We start from the raw sequence: 20725 nt of genomic DNA on the forward strand, positions 1-20725 counted from the left end.
AGGCTTGATGCTGTGCTGGAGACAGTAAGGCCTTCAGGAGCAATTTGCCTTCCATGCAAATTAAAATCAGAACCTGATGGAACATTCTTCATACATCTTTATTAGCTCAGGTTAGTTTCCAAGCCACATATTGTGCTCATTACAGGTCAGTCAGAACTTCCTGTTTTTACAAATCTGATCTCAGATAAAATATCACAGTTTCTGGCATAGTGACTCCAGATTTATCATCATGCAGAACTCTGCATACCACATTGAAACTAAACATAATTTTTCATGAGTCAGCCTCCAGGCAACATTTTGTCATTCATTTTTACAAAAGAAGGTCCTCACTTACCTGTGTCTCATTAAAAAAAAGAATGTAGCAGCAAAAACACAGTTATAAAAATACCTCACTATTTTCCTTTCAAATATCAATCTGTCAACAGTAACTCTGCTTTATATCACATTCAATTTGAGGAGTCAGGTTTCCTGCTGAGAAGTTAAGTGATAAATGTGTTTGCATCTTGCACGGAGCCATGCTTCCAATCCCTCAGTCGTATCACAAATAAACTGATGATTTAGCAACAGAAGACTGCACACTCTTGGCTTCAGATCATCCTTGGTTTGGTCCCCAACCAGAAATGCCACTGTTGCAAAATACAATGCACACATTGTGTTGTGTTGTTCACCTCCACAGCATCATTAGGGCATGCTCACTTACGTCATGATGAGGGTTTCCTCTCCAGGTTCCCCTAAAACTCCATCTACAAACAGTGGGAGGGATGTGAAACTGTACTTGCTCCAAGATCTCCCTTCATCAAAACTTAACCTAGAGGAGAAAGCAGAATTTGTGTCTTCTTTCCTTACTCTCCAAGTCTACTCAAGGGGAATCTCTAGTCCCCTACAGCTGCTATGGAGAAGTGGCAAACAGGTTCTCTTATTGAATTTTGATTTTTTAGTCCTTTACATAATTATTTTCTTGAGGAAGCATTATAAATTAGAGCATTGATCAAGCTTGTCTGGCATCATACCACTAATCATGGCCAATATTTAAGTATTAGCAACTAGCAGTTATGTTAAAGATTGATGCTCAAAGGGAAAAACGTAGCCTAAGCATAAGATTTTTTGAAAAATAAACAAGTGATTTTGAATATCTGTTTTTTGAGTCCCCAGTATAAAACATTTTGAGGTTAATTTTCTAGACGATGACAGTTTCTTCAGACCAGCAGTCCCCTTGTGGGAAGTGTAAGAGAAAGCCTGGAACCACTCATCATTTCTTAAGACTTGGGTCTGGGTGTTCCAGATTCTGATATGACACTAACTGTGGTGGAAGTAAATAATACAGAACAGCACAGAGCTACACTCCAGCTCCTCACTCAGGAGTGCTAACTGGCAAGGACACTTCTGCATTATCACTTACATAGCCCTGAATCTATTCAACAAAATTCTGGTTCATAAGTGCTGCCTGCCACACAGAAAGGAAGTGCATCAATAATTTTGGAAATTAGGACTATTTTGGTAATTTAATGAGAGACAAGGGCATAAACCACATTATATATATATATCTCAGACCTGGCCAAGCCAAAATTATGTAAACTGTAATTTCCAGGATTTCTTAGCTCTACCTGACTTAAACTTACCAGTTTACCAGTATCTTAACTAATACTTTCTACATTATAGCTGCAGAAGCCTGGATGCATACTAACTGCCTACTTCCTGGCATCTGAAAAGAGGGACAGCAGACATTTAGCACAAATGGAGTCATTACCAGAGGTGTCTGATAGGCAGAGATGTGTGTTTCATGGCAACGAGCACTCCACCTTGATCCAGGTACAGAACACTGTGCTCTTCCTCAAAGATCTGAGAAAAAGAAAAAAACAAAACAAAAAAACCTGATTATTTAAACCTATTATCCTTAGCATCAAGAAAATGTCACAGTTCATTAAGTAGGATCATGCACAGGGCAGTTATGTGCTAAGAAAATTAGGAAGTAGAGGAAATTAGATATGTTTTCTGGACTTGGTTTTTTTATTGCTTGGAGGTTTGTTCCCACAGTTTTTCCAGGTCCATGGAAAATTCAATCTTCCCTTGCTTGATAGAAAGTTAGAAATATTATTCTTTTTCAAGGATCAACAATTTCCCTCCTTTTGATGAAAAATTTTTGTTTAAAGAAGAATTTCATGTGTTTGAACATGTCTGGCCCATCTCAAATAATTGATTTAGACAGAAAAATGAGGCTGGTCAAACACTGCAAAATAATTAGGTTCTTGGATTATCAAATATTGGGAAAGATTTTCTCTCCCTGTGTCTTTTTTTGTATTAACTTTCTGCAAACATCTGCTCCACAGTCTACACAGCAGCATTTGTTAGTCTGAGAATGATTTGATATCCCATTTATAAAATAGGAATAGCAGAATTTCCTGATCTGAGGATAAACACATTAGAGGGTATTTCTTAACAGGTGAGACTCCATTAAGTATTATGAACTAGATATAATTTCATCATCCAGTCTCTTTCCACAATTGATGGAGAGGTAGGCAGCTTTGGAACAAGGCAAACTGAATTTTGTCTTTTTCTGCATTAGCTTAAGAGCCAGGCAAAATAATCCATTTACATGGACAATGAACTTTGGACAGTTCAGTTTAGGTGAATGAGTCTCAGCTGAAGTGAGACAAAGTCGACCAATGCAACTTTTGATTTTTGGGTAAGTATAGTCATGGACAAAAAGAAAAATGGTTTGGTTGGCATAAGGGATGTACAACAAGTAAAAGGCAACACTTTCCCTTTTTTATTCATAATTTATTCTGTTCTCTTTGCTATGGGGTTAAACTGAAGTCAAAGTCTGAGTAGAATAATAAAAATAATTTTCTGCTCTATGAAGTCTAACAGCATATTCAGTCTTTTTCTTTGAACATCTTTGTACTTTTGAGAAGGGAAGCTTACTCTTTTATAAAAGGTTTGCAAAAAAATACCGTGAACCAAATGAAACAAAAAGTGACAGACCGAATCTACTTTTAGGACATTTCCTATGATTCTTATTTAAACCAGTGATTCTGTGTCATTTACCTGCCTCCAGGTGTTCCCAGCATCAGAAGTAACAAACATGCTGATGTCATTGTCTGATAGTTCAGTGCCTATATTACCTGTAAGATGAGCACTGGTTAGTGAAGGAGCCCTCTCAGAAAGAGCAGAATGAGCAAATCAGGGGAATAAATGTATTTATTTCTTTTGCAGTTGTAGAACTTCTGGGTTTGGGAGAAAAAATGAGAGGGAAGGGGGAAGAGGGAAGGAACCTCAGTTTGAAAATACATATATAAAAGACCCAATATATACAACTCTACACACCTCCACATGCAAAGGAAATGTCCTGATTTGATCTTACGCTCACAGGAGTGGGACAGGAGTTCACAGATGTGATCTCCTCCATCTCGAAGGCCAGTTTCCATAAAAAGCATATGACAAGCTGAAGGCCCGTAAGGATTTTCATTTGACAGCCTGCCTCCTTTCCCAATCCTGGTGGTGTGACACCCCACAGCCACCCAACACCCTCCACAAACAACAGAGTTTGTGCAGATTTGTACATCAAACACAGGCAATTGTTCAATGTTTCATACCTGAAGCTACAATAATACTGGGGGCAGTGTCTCGGCTGGCAATGTTTCCTGAGGTATAGGGGTTGTCTGAGACCTTCAAGTGAAGGTGAAGAGAGCAATAGGGCTATGGAGAAAGGAGAAATAAAAGTAAAAAGCCGGCAGAACAATGTACTCTCCTGTTTCTACAGGCTTAGAAACATAAAAATGTCTTTCTGTATTTCCTCATAATCACTGAGTTCAGTAACCCTTAGATGGGCACAGCCACTTTGCCATCCTTTTCTTACACAACCCATTCCCAGTGGGAAACTGATGGCCCAGGCTGAAACCCTCCTCCAAGGACCAGAACTTTGAGGCTGTACCTCAAAGGAGAAGACCAGGCTTGCAGGGGCAGGTGATGATGGCAAGGAGTACCTGCCTCTCCTGGCTCCTGCTCTTTGAGAAGCAGTCGTGCAGATTGATGCAGATATGAAATGACTGAGCAGCACTAACCAAGCTATGTCTGAAACAAGCAGCAATTTAACCTCACTGGTGTGATGCTGAAGCATAATTAGCCAAGAAAAAAAAAACTTATTTCTTAACTCTTACCATTTACTTACACTACCAAATAATACCATTTCTTTAATCTTTTTGAGATGTGACTGTTCTGAAATGCACTGAAACAAATAAAAAGAAGTACCACAACTGGAAAGTGTTAGTTTCAAGTTTAAAGCAAAGCTTCATTGCCCATCTGGATGTGACCTTTAAGATTTCAATAAAAATACATCCATGGAAACCTTACCTATTTACTATTGATTTTGTATGCTGGATACTCAGGTAAGACATGAGTGGTACAGAATAAATCAGCTGAGAAGGTAAGACAGACAGGAAGATTTTCAAAGCTGCCATTACAATTCCCTCCAAATCTTGTAATGTGGTAATTTCTGAAACTTTCTGAATACCATTTCCTTCATTTGTTCAATTTCCAAATTTTTTTTCTTTCGAACCTCATGAAGAGCCCTTCATGAAACATGCTAAGGGAGGAGCAGGGGAAAAATACTGGCTACAAAACCTGAAGCAAACTGATGTAATCAAGGTGGACATCACACAAGAATAGAACTGGAGCAAAGCCCTTGCTTCAGCTTGCCCAGCTCTGTAAGAGGAAGAGGGGCTGTGCAGAGGGACCTTCAGGCTCAAAGGAGGCAGGTTTTCCTGAATAATACCAGCTGCCTAAAGGCTAGATCTGCAGCCCCAGGAGTCTGGCTGGCCTCCTCTGTAGGAGACCTAGTCCCATAGGTCACTGGAGGAAGACCAGGTACCCATCCCATCTCAATGCTGAGTATGAGTCTCAATATCTGAATGCAGGTGAATGTGACTGAAATGACAATTCCCCTGTGGAGAAAGGCAGGGTTCTTTTGGCAAAGGCAAACGAGGGTGGTGAGGAGAGATAGGAGCTCTCCCTTTTGTGAGATGGGAAAGGGGGATGTGGGCTGTGCAGCAGGGAGCACAAGCTGCCAAGTGGAATGTACTGAGCAGCCGAACTCCAAATGACAGCCTTGCGAGCGCAGCCGCTGGAGCAGCCCGGGGCACCGGGAGGGAGTGGAAAACAAATTGAGCTGACATGAAGGCAGGAAGTGGAAAAGCACTGCAAGAGCATGAACTCTTTCCTTTTACATTTTGATAGGTTGTGAGAAGACTAAATAGAAAACATATTTTTAAAACTAACATACTCCAAGCCAACTTCAGCATTTTGAAGACAGAACCTAATGGCAACTCAGCCAATTCTCAACTCAGATGAGACCTTGTTAAGATTCAATCTTTGTGCTACCAGAGGTTTCCTTTCAAATTTATCTCATTTCACAGATATAGCATATAGAAATGGAATGTATCTCTCCAATATTAAAAGCCAGGCCATCTGTCTAAGCAGACAGATGGTCTCTTTAGTGGCAAGACTTCTTACTGGAGTGCAGTAATGCTTAGAGTCTCTAGTGACAACTGGGTATGGTGTGAAAACTAACCTTTCCACTCTTAGCCAAACATGTGAAGTTACTGCCCATGGCCACCCCACATCCTGACTGTGTGAGCATTCTCTTCCTCATTCCCCTGTATGCCTTCTCCATCTCTACAGTTCATCAACAGATATTTTTCCAGCTGTTTTGTGTTCTGCTGATGCTTTTGTGATCCTCCTCCAGCTCCCATAGCTTAATTCACATACAGACATCTCACTGGGTTTCAGAATTTTCATCAGCTGTCTCTTTCCTTTTTGCTGTTACCAACAGGCTACTAAAATCATTATTATCATCAGAATCACAGGTTTGGGTTTCCCTGTCATTGCCTAGTTCCCATCTGTGCCAACTGCTGCACGGCCACCAAGGGAAAGGCAACCACAGCACGGAGCATTTAAACTATAGATAGAAGATAAAGCACACATGATATATCCCATTCCTTTGCTCACTGCCACAGTTTTTACAATTAGGCTGGAGTTCAGTACTTGCTTCATAATATTTTCAAGCCAGCACTCGTGCTCCCCCCGCAGGAAGCTCATCAGTCTTTAGTAAAATTTCTCATAAACATCCACAAACCCACTTTTGGCTGTTCTGCAAAGCCCACCTGAACTGTCTCCAATGGCAGGACACAATACAAACCAGCTATTAGTGGCTGTGCCTCATCAGAAGTGGGAGAAAATACTACAACACAAGGATGATCCTGGTCACCATCCCCAAACCCAGGGGTAGTGACAGTTCTTTGCTCACCTGCAACAGCAAGGAGCGATGAAAAGAGAAACACTTCCAAGAGAGATATTCAAAACACCTCACTTAGGAGCTTAAAAAACTCTGTAACAGATGGCATAAATGTCCCCCTTTATCAGAATAGGGTCTTTGTCTTGAAATCCTTATAAATTCCTATGGAAATGACAAACAAAATGTGGGGGGGAATAAACAGATGTCTGGGGAAGCGAGGCACAGAGAAAATATATGACTTGCCCAAGGTCACATAGGAAATTGGAGATAAACCCAAAAATTGAATCAAGATTCTCCTGACATTCAGTCCTATGTTTGAACCACAAGTCCATTCTTGAAAGCTAATTGATTAACTCTCCCAGGCAGAATTGCTCCACAGTTAACCACTTCAAAACAAATGGTAAGTATCAAACTAAACCAGCATCTTTGGAATAAAATACCTTGGCAGCTATTTCTTGAAGATTAAGTATACTCATCTTAGAATACAAGTGGTATAAACAAGAAAAACAAAATCCTGGGATTAGATGCAATTTCATTGTTTTCCTCCTTCCTCATTATTTAGAACTGTCTCACAAGAAATGCAAAGGAATTCAGAGTCCCTCTGAAAAACCACCTTGAGGCAGTAGAGGGATGGTTTTTTCTGACTTGCCCTGTGCTTAGACCAGATTCCTTCCTAACTTCCTTAGCCAACAACTTATCTTCTATGTCCCTCTGTTTAAATTCTCACCTAGTTTAGGTCTGAAGACCAGGTGCACAGAGCACACAGCACTACACTGGCAGGCTGGGGACTGGACTGTCAGAAATGGGAAATGGCAGATCCCATTTGCCAGTGAGCTGGAACATACATCATTGCTGAGTCCTGAGCTATTGCTAGAGACAATTACACTGAAAACCAGCAGTGGGGAAGCACTGGTATCTGCAGCAAGGATGGGAGCTAAGCTACATGTACGATGGACTAAGAAGGATTCACTTATCTGTGCCATAAGGAAAAGCAGGATCATGTCAGGAACACTTTTGTCTAGAAGGAAAAGGAGCAGTTGACATAAGGAGGTAAAACTAGTGATGCAGGAGTGGCTAAAGAGGTGAGTGGAGTTTGTGAAGTGTTTAAATGCTAAGCTATGTCACACTGACGAGGAACAGAATTGCCTCAGAGCAGGGATAAATGCCTTTTCTCCACATTTTCCCTCAGCAAAAAACCCTTATGGATCTCTGATTTATATCCAGGAATGTATATTTAGAGTGCTTTTGCTTAAAAAACTTCCCTACCACTCTCAACCCTGTGGTTTATTCTCTATAATTTCTAGAATGCTTTCATTCCATATTCTGCCTTTGTCTTCCCCACCATTAAGTGTGAATCTCAGATGGGATTTTTAAATAGCTTGTCTCTCTTGCAGAACTGCTATTTCACTTTGTGGTTTGGTACATTTTCTGTACTTCCATCCCTCCCTTTCTATGGCAGGCAGACTGCCTGTTCCTGTAAAAACCTAACAAGTTTGTTTAGTTCAGATTTCAGCTATTTGCTTTCTTTCCAATTTGCAAGTTGACCACCTGAGACTCTGCATGCTCAGCTGAGGTTTCCTGCTCCTCTGCCATTCCAAAAGCTGGTGAAAACCTAAACATGGAGAAGTGCTTAGACAATGAAAGAGGCCTCTTGTACCCAATGTTAGGGGGAAAGGAAAAATAAACATGGCTAAATATTCTGGCTTTACCACAGGGCAGGACTGATAAAATACTTTCTATTCTCCTGAAAGGACAGACTGAGATACAAGGTTAAAGTTATTGAGGATTTGTCCCTTTGCACCCTGAAATCACAGAACAATTCCTGCACTCCAGCTCAAGTCACAGAGCACTTAAGAAATGTAAACAGCATGACAAACATCCACTGAGCTTGCAAAGGTGGAAGTAATTCTCAGAGCAAGTACACAGTTGCATAGAGAGCAAAATAAAAACAAACTAATGTTTAAATAGTGGTTTATGCACAGTGGAGCTCCAGAGATGTAAGTGCAATCCCCAGAGATTCTCTAGGTCAGTTCTTACTGTGCTCCTACAAGTGTCCACACTTCTGCTCCTCCTCTTGATCCTTTGTCTGGCTTCTTCAAATTTATCACCCTCGAGGGAATCCAGCTTGTTCAGGTGTATTTGGTCTAAATTTAAATGAAGTTTATTGTATCCTCTGGTGCCCACTGATATAGTAGCAGATACAGTAGGGATGGGAAGGCTTAAAGGGAGCCATAAGTGTCTCTCTCCCCCCATAAGAACTGTCCTTTTGTGTTTCATACACAAATATATGATTGATTCCTTATATAATGGACAACTACAGTGGCTTGTATATAAAATACCCAATTCCTGCAAACAACTGTTCTGTAAGTGCCACACAGAGCAGTGTCACTGGCTCACTTAGAACCACAAGGGCAAGTCAGACTTTGCATGATCAGTGCACAAAAATACCAAAAAAGACCTCTCAGAACTCTAACTTCAAATTTACAGAATAAAAAAAAATAGTCTACTCTTATTATTTTACTTGCCTACGTGCTTTTTTTTTTGTTCTTCTGCTTTGCCAGTCCCCTAGAATATTATACTATCATATCATATAATAAAAGTCTTGAGTTTCTGATAAGACTGGTTATAATTTGAGAAGGTCAAGATGTCCTTTTTTTTTACTGAATATGTTCACTTAAGTTAAAACTAGATTATACAATCTACTTGAAACACAAAGGCACATAGTCCCTTCCAAAGAACTGAATTGCTTTATGCCTGCAAAGTTTTTTGCACGTCATCTTTTTTGGTTTTCACCTCATAGAAACATCTAATTAAAAAGTCACTGAGTTACAATTTTTAAAAATTCGAAGAGAATAAAACAAACCCAAAAAAATTTAGTTACCCAGTCTTTCCTATTTATTTTTTCCAAACTGGACAGAAAATGAAGGGCTTGCATTTTGGCTCAATCAAAAAATCAATTATTTGAACAGCTTCGAATACTTATTCTTTGCTCTTGCAATAGTGCATGACATTCATTAAGAGATTAGTGTAGCATTCAGCTACAAAATATAATGCTGATTCAGATTCTAATGCCTCAAAATGAGAAACTTTTTTTTTTTTAGATGGAAAACAACATGCAAGTACAGGACAGCAGCAATCTAAATAGTGACCCTGATTCTGCCTGGAACCATATTATAATTAGTATAATATGAAAGCTTTTGAGAATCCCAGATACAGAGGTTCTGAGTATAATCCCACTGCTGTGAATAGATTGTATCAGCTGAAAAATATGTCAAAATCAGTTTAAGATCTCTAATTTTATAGAGACGTCCAATTCTATTCACATTACTTATATTTCTCTTTCCCTCTTGGAAAGTGTTTGCATATAATGATGATTAAAGACTTAGCTATATGTGGATCTGTATCAATAAGTACAGAGATAGATACAATTTACACCAACACAAAGCTGTACATATATTTGGATGAATGTGTCGATTCTCACTTCTGAGCTCAAAGAGAAAATGATGAATGTTAATAAATATTAATGCCAACAGAGCAGCCTGAAAGCTGCTATGAGCTCTCATTTCTTTCAAGCCTGTTTCCAGCTACTGTGTCTCTCTGAGTTCTGAGCTACAGCAGCTCTTGCCTCCCATCTAGTGTCCAGAGAACCCAGACACAGCCTCCAGCTTGCCCTGCTCTTCCAGGGGACTCAGCATTTCTGCAGAAGGCAGCTGATCCACAATGCTTACATTTGTTCCAGAAATTAAATTAACCTAAATTACAAGGCAATAACCCCTGGCAGCCCAAGCCTGAAGCACTGCACTCCAAGAGCTACACTGCATGGAGAGGGGTAACATCCCTCTTTGTGGTGTTACCTGGTAGAACAAGATTCCCCCCAGTTCCCCCCTCAGGTACTTACAAGGAGACACTGAATGGGATTTCCTCTCAGATCCGTGTGCGGAGCCTGCAACAAACTCCAGTCTCTCCCTTTATTGTAGGTGATGAAAGTTTTCACTTGGTTGTCAATCTTCTTGTTAGCCAAGAACATTCCCTTTATCCCTGCTACCTAGGAAAAATTGACATGGCTGAAAAATAGATCAAGTCCATGCAGGTTCTGTGCATGTCCCTTTTTCTCTGTCAAACCCACCAGGGCTGTGATGGCTCTGCCAGTGTGGTCAGTGTCAGGGCCAGAATTGCCAATGTACATCAAAGGCAAGCTGGGGTGCTGGGGAAAAGATAAAGCCATCACAGGTGCAAAGATGACAAATGGGAAAGAAATATTGTATTTCAGAATCATCATGGGAACATGGCAAGATGTCAGTGGCATTATCTGTAAAGTGACAACCTCTCAACTGTGTAGGCATCCTTCCCCCTGAAAGATGAAACGAGTACAGGCAATTATTTTTCTCTTGCACAGCAGCAGCAGGAAACAGCAGCAATTTTGCCCTCGTAAAGAAAACAGCAACACACACACAAAAACTTGCTGTTCAATGTTCTCATCCAGCCTTCTTCAGACATTTCATCTAAGGATCTCAATGTGTTTCATAATTATCAGTGTTTCAACAGGGTAACTTGGGGCACAGAGGTATTTTTCTTACGGTTTTGTGTTTTGAGGAAACCAAAGCACTGGTGACTCAAGCAAGGCCACACAGAATGCTAGTTACAGAGCTGGCAATGAGGTCTTCATCCTTTTCCCTTTTTCCCGGTGTTTTACCCAACTGTTTAAATCCACAGACCTGCAGGAGGATTTTGTGGAGACATGATGCTAACAGATTCACATTGGAACCAAGCCTTAAAGTATCTCAGTGAGGAGGAAAAAAAAAAAGTGAACCTCAAACCACAAGTCACACTGCAGAATGTTCCCATCTTCTCAGCACACTGAAAATCAATAGCCCAATAGCTGCTGCAGCTTGCGAATGAATTTGTTAGGCTGTCATTCTGCAATCTGAGTGCCGCAATAAAAAGGGAACTGAAATCAGGAGAAGGAGGGGGAAAGTGAGAAACTTTTTGGTTTCCATCAAGTCTGTTCAGTCATCCACCTCACCTCTGCTTATGATGTAGAATTAGCAGAGAGAATCATTCATTTAGAGTTTTTATTCACAGAGATTAAATGACATGGCATAGCAAACAGTTACACAGCAGATTCAGAGCTTTTCCCAGCTCAACCCATTTAATTATGTGGCTGGATTTGGGTCCTACAGCTACCAGTGAGCAGGACCTTATTGCACTTTTAATCACGTGCTGTGAGACTACTTGTGCACAGTGCTTTGGTACAGCACAGTGATGTACTTAGTCATTCAAATAGCACCTTCCTGAATTTCATCTGAAGTTCATAAAGACTTTGACATGGCTTGCTATAAAGGGCAATAGTCTTTAAATTATACTTAACTAATTCATTGTTGATATAAGCAGAAAAAAGATAACCTTTTCAATTTCCCATCTGGATTGTTTGATCCCACCAAAGCATTCAGGATTTTTTTGTTGTAGTAGAAAGGCACGCTGAAAAGACAATGGTACTCCTGTCTCACAGTGATATTGCATGAATAGACAGGGATGGAAAAATAACATAGTTCTGCCTTTACTACCAGGGGCTAGAGCCTATAGCTGCAGTTGTACTTCGCTTTGTTGCTGTCCCAAAATTGTTCTACTATATAGTCCCTGTGAAACGCTGGCCATAAATGATTAAAGAGCACTTTATATATCAGGCAATAAAACTGTTCTGAAATCCTGAAATTTTTTTTCTTTTTATGATTCCAGTCATGGGCTGGGACTCAGAATACTTCCATGAGGAAGCAAAGCTATTCTGTCAGTCTTGGACAGCTTTATCTTAAAAGAAGGCTGCACACACATGCTTGTGTACTCTCAGAAGGAAGAGACAGACCAATTGCTTATACACAACCCTGACACACACAGGGAGCTGTTCAGCCCTGCTGCTCACACAATCATCACAGAGAAAGACCCAGGCAAGCACGTCCATGACCACCAGTGGTCAGAGAGGAAAGCTCCCACACAGGAGCTGCAGAATCCTGTGATGCATTGTGCGCAGATACTGAAGCTGCTCTACAGCTTCAGAAAGATCCATACAAGACACTTGAACACACAACTCTAGAGACATTTTTCACTCCCCATCACCACCTTCATACATCAAACATACTTCTCAGCCAACATACATGCTGCTAGAAAAAAGTAAGTTCCAGAGTGATAGGCATATACCATAGCTATAGACACATCTCCTCACAGTCTGTTATCACTTCAGTCATGGATTGTCACAGGCAGGACTGTCTTGCTGTGGACCCTTCCAACACAGCCATATCACATCACTGGGCAGACACAGGAACTAGAAAGGGCACTTAGACACAGTGGTAAGTGATTTAGCTTTTCCCTCACTTTAGGAGGTGGTCAATAAGACAATCTTTTTGTGAACTCAAGGAAATACCATGAAATAATTTTTATTTTCTCTATGTACCCAGTGCAATTCCCTGCTTAGCAGCACTGAGCAGATTTATCTTTGATTTAGAATCCATTTAGGAATACACAAATACACAAACGTGTTCACTGCAATGCAACCAGAAGAATTTACTTCTAACACCTGACAGACAGACACCTGCACATTAAACAGGCCTTTCTCTGGCATGTTCTCTAATGACCATGCTTTTTAAGTATACTGCTGCCACCAGAGGACTCGTTTGGCTATCTCTCCACTTACTTTTAATTTATCTATGGCTTCTTTTCCTTCTCTTGCCTTCCTCTCCCTTTTCCCCTAGACCACTGTAACAATCTGACTCAGAGAACCATGCTGGCTGGCTCTCTCTTCCCTTCCAGCAAGAACATCAAACTGAAAGGAAGGTTTGTGCCAGGTTCCATGTCAGCCAATATTCCTTCTATCTAGACAATCAGTAGATATGATGCTGTAAGTCTGATTCCATCGCTTTCAGTCCAGGTTACTGTGTGGTGTCAGACAAATAAACTAAACAAAAGATTTTCTTTATCCCCTAGGATGTAGGACACCTTTACATAATGCAGTAAAGCTGCTTCCCCAGCTGACAGTAATAAGAGGCAACAGTTTTTCCATGGGCTGCCAGCACTGTGGAGAGATTAATGGTAAAAAATGTCCAAATGACTGAAATGGCAGTGCCCATCCTCCTCCAGTCCATCTGCACAGATGTATAACTCTGGATAACTCAGCATAACTCTTGGGCTCTCTGGACAATTCAATGTGGTTCTCAAGTAGAGGGCAGCTGAAGGAAAACTGCAGAGCAGAGCTAATACTGGAACAGTGACAGGGAAATATGGGAAGCATCTTCAAAGGTACTCAGACCTACTTGATAACCTTAATTCTAAATGGTCAGAAAATACCCTGGAGGAGACCTGAAAACAAAACCTGACTCTCAGGACAACAGCTGAGGATTGAATTTCTCCTCAGCTGAGTGCTTGCCTCCAGAGAGAAAATAGGCAGCAGAGCAAGAGATGGACAAGGGCACAATAGAAGTCTGATCTCAGGATCAGTTGTCATAGGAGACAATGCAAATTGTGCTTTTTACGGTGAGCTTAAGCAGAGCACACTTGTTCAGAGAAAGGCTCAGGGTAAAGAGGGGATCCAAGTGAGGTACGAGAGTTTCCATGCTCACAGGATAGCCCAAGAGGGAATACCTATAAAGGCTTTAGTTCCCAAGCTGAGAAAGGTGACAAGGACAGCTGAAAACTGCAGACTCTCCTTAACTTCTAAAACAAGAGATTAGATTGCCAGAAACGCAACAAAAGTTGGAGAATGATACTACTGAGACTGTTGGGAGCTTTCAGAGCCATAGAGCCAGCACGGGTCCAAGCAGGATTTTGGCTGACAAACAGAGTTCCTCTTAGCAACTGAATGAATTATTCCACCACTTTTTCCTATGCATCAAAGAGCCATGAGCTGTTCCTCACCCGAGAACCTACTGGTGAATACAGCAGTAAACTGTAAAAGGGTAAAACCCAGTGTTTAGTCATTTGTTGGCTTTGCTGTTCACAGGCATTTTACGAGACTGATGTGCAAGGAGGAAACGGTACTGGCATCACGTGAGCTCCTGAGATAGCAACGAGTTGTTTGGAGTTATGACATACCTCATAGAGGTCAATCATCACATTCCCCTCCAGCCCTTGACTGCTCTTGACGTTTTCCAAGGCCAGGGTGAAGTAGACCCCTCGGGTGTCGGAGATGTACAGATTGTACGTGTCGTTCTGGTTCCACTCTTGCACAGCTGCAAACACCTGATTCTCATCTGTGCTGATAACATGCATGTCCTGGGGAAAGAAAAGAGAGGCAGCTTACTGGAGGGAGCTCCGTGCTGCCATTTCCAATGGCACCAAAGGAATGGGGAGGAGCAAGGGATATATTTAGGCTGGAGTTTAACCGGGAACTCAGCAGACAATACTGCTGCATTTTACTATTGTACTGTCTACAGCCACTGTAAACAGGTAATTCCATCCAGGAATATTTTACACCAGCTCTCTTCTGCCAGTTTTCAAAGCAGTAATTAACTGATGAGGTGTTAATTGAATATTTACATTGGCACTACAGCACTATACAGCAGCTTCTCTCCCCTTACCAACACCTTCATTTTAGTGAACATTTTGTCTGGGGAATAGGGAGGATTGTTTATTTGTTGGAGTTTTTTTCTGTATAGCATCTGAGTGATTCCACTCATGAGTATGGAATTACAGATATTAAAAATGTAGGGGTTTAAAAAAAAAAAAAGATCATCTGAAACATCTGCTTCTTGCCCAGCATTCAGAAGCCAAATATGCTCAGGACCTGATACAAGTAGGAACTAATGAGGGAACATCTGCTGTTACCTACTGTTTCTAATGACAATGTGGGTTGGAGCCACTGGACCTGGACCACTCTACTAAACAGATACCTGAAGAAATAAAACAGAAAAAAAAATAGCCCTAATCCTCACTAGATATAAAGAACAGAAATGTAGTTAGATCACTAGCATTATGAGTGAGGTTTTGTTTTACTCTGTTCCTTCTCTGTGTTACAGCAAGCAGGAAGCAATGAAAAGATTGCATAAATGAAGAAAAAACAGGAACTATTGAACCTGATCCCATCTTTCAATGGCTGGAGAAATTATTACCCATTTTATTTTATTTTCCATTACAATGGAAAAAGCCACCGAGAGAGAGATTGTTATAATGAAATTCCCAGGCTCTATCTGCCCAGCACAGGCACCCTGAGTTCTTTGGTGCTATAAAAATCTGTGGAGGTAGGAAAAGAAATGAAGATTTCTTAGCACCAGGTGATTCCCAGAAGACTCAGCTGCTCAGTCTGTTTTGGGCAGATATCCCAAAGTTATTCTGCTTCCATGAATCTCAGCCAGGACTTTCTATATGCAAAACTGAGAACTTTATCAGAAAATATACTCTTTGCAAGCTGATGCTATTTCTCCCTTCTGCTAATAATAGTCTCTGAAAATTCAGTGTCTGGTGGCTTTTTAGTGAGTATTAATACTTCTGGATGAAGCCTTGTAATGTAAAAATAAAAAAGCTATAGAATGAAGAAATTTGCTCTATAAATTTGAAAGTGGATTCACCATGGATTTAAGATTCAAAACAGTTTCTTGTTCATGCAGATCCAGATCTGAATACAGAGTGGATGAACATGCGCTTGATTTACTTTCTTCCTGAAAAGTAAAGATTTTCTTCTTGGAGAAAATCATGTCCCAGAAGATGGGCTCATTTTGTGAAGGAACAGATTGGCTTAATTCCTGAGGCAATAGGAAAAGTAATATAAGTCCCACTGAGTCCTAATTTTGGCTGTGAACAGACATCCCCTCTCAGCTCCAGCTGTGCCAGTAGGAGTTACAGCCACAGCTGTTTGTCTGTGGCTCCTCATCTCAGACTGTCACCCTGGTTCAATCTGCTGGTAGATCTGCATCAGCAGGTGTTCCCAGTGTGCTTCAGGCAACGTTGGCTAGCACAGCTCTAATCTCAAGTGTTAATTTCTGCATATGGGCACACATGGGCAGGCCTCTCCACTTAAACATAGATGGAAGTTATAAGTAAAACTCATTTTTAGTGGTGAATGTACTTTTTCATTACCTTACCATTTCATTCAATAGTTTTGTAAAAATTGGGGGAGAGGGATAAAAAGATACCTTGATCAACACCAGGGAAGACTAAAGGCAATTTCACAAATGCTGAAGAAGCAAACGATTTATTCACTAGATACTTCCTGTATTTGATCAGAGCATGCTGTAAGATGGAAGTCTAAAGAAGATTCCAGTAAGCCTGAAGGAATTTAAGCCTAGGAAAGCAGAGATTGAGACTGAATTGTCATAATATATGTAATGCAGAAAATAAAAATATATAGCATTACGACTGTGTGCCTTTGGGGATAAATTAACTTTTCCTCTTAATATGGCCGTCTTTAACAGATTCAGCAATGATGCACAGCTTTGATGGAAAAGGATTAGTGTATAGGCATGAAACAGTTCTTGGAACAGCATCAGGAATTCATTCCCACATCAGGAAAATTCTAATTAATCAGCATATCATATTATTTTTATTTTTTTTTCAGGGTGGGGATTAATTTCTTTGCGGGGGATAGGAATAATACAAAAAGAGAGCCTTGATCTTGATATAGCACAAGCTCCTTACAGAGATGGAAGAGGGCAGGAATGTAAAGCAAGGCACCTTTCTCCAACAGTTATCACCTTCAGGGGCTCCACTTGCATTTCTCTGCTGAGAGCCTGATTTTTTTTCTCTCTGTTCCAGAACATACTGGAAGTACATTAATGTGCAGTTCTACTTTCTGTCCCTTTTGCCTTTTCAAAGACAAAAGTAGCATGAGTTTGATCAGGTGTCTCCTCAAACAACTGAAAGCCAAGGCTTTCTGAATTACTAAACAATTGCCCTTTTTGCATTTGGTCAGGGAACATTTTTCCCTGGCAAGTTAAGTAGCAGTAGGGATGTATAATGCCTGTTTTATTCTGCCAGCTCAGTTGGTCAGAGCATGGGGCTAACAGCAAGTTTGTGGGATCAATCCCCATATGGACCACTCAAGAGTTGGAGTTGATGATCCTTGTGGCTCCCTTCCAGCTCAGAATATTCTATGAAATATCTGTGAAGATGCTGGCTCTTGCCTTGCCTTCTGTGAAATTACTGAGGCTGACAGCTCTTTTAAGGTCTGTATTTAAGGATCTTATTTATTTATTTTTGTTATTGCTTCTTCCATCAGGATATGCATCCTGAGGTTGAAAGGAGGTGATGAATTTAAAGAGAGGTACCATATGCACCCATCCCATCACTATTCGACCCAATACCAGTTAAGACAGGTCTTTTTAAAACAGAAATTGCTTGACTTGCTTCAGTACTCTCAAATGTGCCCAGTGCATTGGTCTAAACTGGAGTAAATTTACTCTTAAATTTACTTTTAAGGTGATTATCATGAGTGACATTACAGTGTGTGACAAAGCCCACATTGTGGTGCTGTGGTACACAACAGGAAGCATCAACCCACAGACCAACATCACTGCAACAATTACCAGGTCTCCATAAAGACTATTTACAGGGTTAACACAACCTGTATGCACATATGCACACATCTGCTTGAATGGAACAGAGTTTCAAGTTTATTTAGGCTTTTAATCAAAGTAGCTACAAGGCTGTCAGTGTCAACAAGAATAAATTTTAGTTTGATTTGCTGTAGGCCATCCTGCCTGAGCAGCAGCATCACCTGCCAAGGCTGCCTGCTGTCACATGCCTCCAGCCAGGAAGAGTGACACACAGAGACAAAAAACTCAATATTTCCATCTTCTATTACAGAAGTCACTTAGTACTGCTTACCATATTTGGCCCCTCTTTCTTAGCTGAAGGAGATAAAAGAGAATTTGGGCATAAAGGAAGCTGTATGTTCCAATTCCTTGAATAACAGAACTCTCTGTGCATTTTTCATTAAAGTGACTATTTTGCTTTGATAGCAGCCACCTAGACAGCCACAGCTCCGCTGTAGCTCCTTCCAAGCCAAATGCAGCTCTTCAGACTTTGAAGATATTCTGAGATCGTGACAAAGCATCTTTCTTTGGGTCAAATAACATGAATATATTGCTCCAATTCCTGTTCTCTGGAACACATTGTAATTTAATTCTAGCACATTTTCCCTGGCTCTCCAGTTATCTCTTTGAGACGGTGGACAAAAAAATCAGTGTGGGCTAAAGGAAACAATAACTTTAAAGCAAACAGTGTTTCTACAGATGGTCTGAATTGGCTGTAAATAACAACTTTTTTTTGGCTTTTACAATAACCATCCTAAAATGCAATTCTGTTGCTAAGGGCTCTTTCAAATAATACCTATTTAAATCTGATCTGAATTTACAGAGTAATTTCTTTTCCTTGGGCAGGAAGTTTCAAAGCAACCTATCTTAAAATGTGACTGAAAATTTTGAGTCAGACCACAAGTCTCCTGTGTCAGAACTAAGACCCCTGGTGTGGTCCCCACTGTCCAGCAGAATTCCAGTGCTGTGAGCAGGAGCAGCAGAGTAGGGAAGGTGAGACACCAAAGGGCTGGGTTTGAGCTGCAGTCTGTTTATATGAACCCAATCAATCCACTACAAACAGGCCTGATGGACTGAGGAATTAAAAACAGCCAGCTGTGAAATAAGCCAAGTTATCCCTTTGAACAGTTCCACCTACAAAATCTGACTTTGCACTTTCCTTTTTCCCTTTTGACAATCCCTGCTTAGTTTCTGGGAATGCATTTGTCTTCTGATACTAGACCTCATATAGAATCCATAAGACCATTTGATACCTTTCAGCTTCAATCTCATTTAAGACAGGCTACATCAAGAATGAAAAGGCCAAAAAAAAGTCCTCTGTGTTTGTTAAGAACCCATTAGGACCCCAGCTGCAAATTGGTGGTTTCTTCAAAATGGAGCTAACATTTTATTAAAGTCTTTCAGAAAATTTAGCTTCAGAAGGCAGAAATATCCTTTCAAGCTCCAATGCTAATTCACCATTGTTAATTAGGCCAGAGACAGAGCAGGCACACAAAGACATCTTTCTGCTTGGTTCCCATTAAAATCTACTAATGAGGTAAAGCACAAAAAGCAACCCATACAAGACAGCGAGAGGAGATGGGAATTTTAAGATTTAAAAAAAAAAAAAAAAAAAAAGAATCCCCTCCATAACTTAATTAATTAACCAGAAAGAAGTGGTAATTGACATGGGCTGCGGTATCTGCCTACAATTCACGCTCATGTCCTTGACTAGCCAAAGTGCTGACTTCTGGTTTTAGTCCTTTCTTGCTTGCAAACGTTCTGTTCGAGAAGAATGCTGTTTTCACTCACTGCATGTCATCTTGCAGCCACTTGTGTTGGACTCAAGACCTCCTGTGCAATCAAAATATCTGTAGGCTCACACGGGCATTCCAGCAGCAGCCACCTACCTTGGGCAAGGAGTATTTCGGCAGCTTCATCTGTGCAAATGGGCTCCTCCTATAAGAAACGTAATAATGTGGTCTTCCTCCTGATGTCAGCTATGAGATAAGCAGGAAAGTTATCGTCAGGTTTTTCTTAATTTTGTTTTTTTATCAGAAAGAATATCAAACAAGAGCTGTTAAGAGAAATACCACAGTGTGGTGGCAATGGCTTAAACTGCAGCGTTGTTACAGCTGAGGAATAAACATTGATCCAACTGACAGTGGCTGAAAAAGAAAACAAGAGGAATCCCATTTTCAGCAGAGACAAAGGCTAGAATCTTGTGTGAAAACTCGACTTCAGTGGGGCCATTATGTCACCTCCTGATACCACAGCTCTCCTGTGCCTTACCAGAACTCTCTCTGATCTTTGCTATCTGCAGAGCTGCCCTGTTGATTAGATCAGCAGACTGGCTGACATGAGGCTGGATTTCTATTTCTGCTTCCAGCTTTGGTTCCTGTGTGGCCCTGGACAAGCCATCATAGGTATCTGCTATGAGATCAGCTAAATATTCATAGATATGGAGGGCGGGAGAAGCTTGGTCGATTTGGCATTTTTGTGAATCTGGCCATACATTTAAGCACATAAATACAGACCTTCAAAATGCTGGGTTAGAGCAATGTGAGATATCATTTTCTACACCCTATTAAAGGAGGGAAAAAGAAAGAAAAAAGCTCTCAATTTTATCTGGCTTCCGGTGCTGCTGAAGTATAATCAATGTTTGTAAAGTACTTTGAAATCCTTGGATGAAAGATACTGAAAAACAAATATGCCAAGGGATTCTCCATGCAGAACTTTGCTTTAATTGCTTGATATCTGAGCTTATCAAGACTTTTCTTTAGTAGTAAGTGTTTTAAAATGCACTGCAGTAGTTTAAAATGCAAGATACACAGAGGCCAGGTTGATAACTGATTGAGTAAAATAAGCACTATTGCTCATTCTAAAGCTCTTCAACTTTCTATTATTTTTTTTAAGGGAACTGGGCAAAAGTTAGGGGAAGGAA

General features: G+C 40.6%; 1 protein-coding gene across 2 annotated transcripts in view; it reads right to left on the reverse strand.

The window, feature by feature from the left end:
• LOC107206988 (VPS10 domain-containing receptor SorCS1) overlaps positions 1-20725 on the reverse strand; it is a 261910-nt gene that overhangs the window by 47904 nt on the left and 193281 nt on the right. For both annotated transcript variants that reach the window (XM_015633576.2, XM_033515613.1), the window contains exons 8-14: positions 19692-19781; positions 14369-14548; positions 10188-10334; positions 3594-3696; positions 3046-3122; positions 1748-1839; positions 701-808 (exon numbers count right to left, since the gene is read on the reverse strand). In XM_015633576.2, the coding sequence (XP_015489062.1) occupies positions 701-808; positions 1748-1839; positions 3046-3122; positions 3594-3696; positions 10188-10334; positions 14369-14548; positions 19692-19781 (797 nt within the window). The remainder of the gene's footprint in view (positions 1-700; positions 809-1747; positions 1840-3045; positions 3123-3593; positions 3697-10187; positions 10335-14368; positions 14549-19691; positions 19782-20725) is intronic.

Source organism: Parus major, chromosome 6, assembly GCF_001522545.3.
Source record: "Parus major isolate Abel chromosome 6, Parus_major1.1, whole genome shotgun sequence".
Classification (NCBI taxonomy): Eukaryota; Metazoa; Chordata; class Aves; order Passeriformes; family Paridae; genus Parus; species Parus major.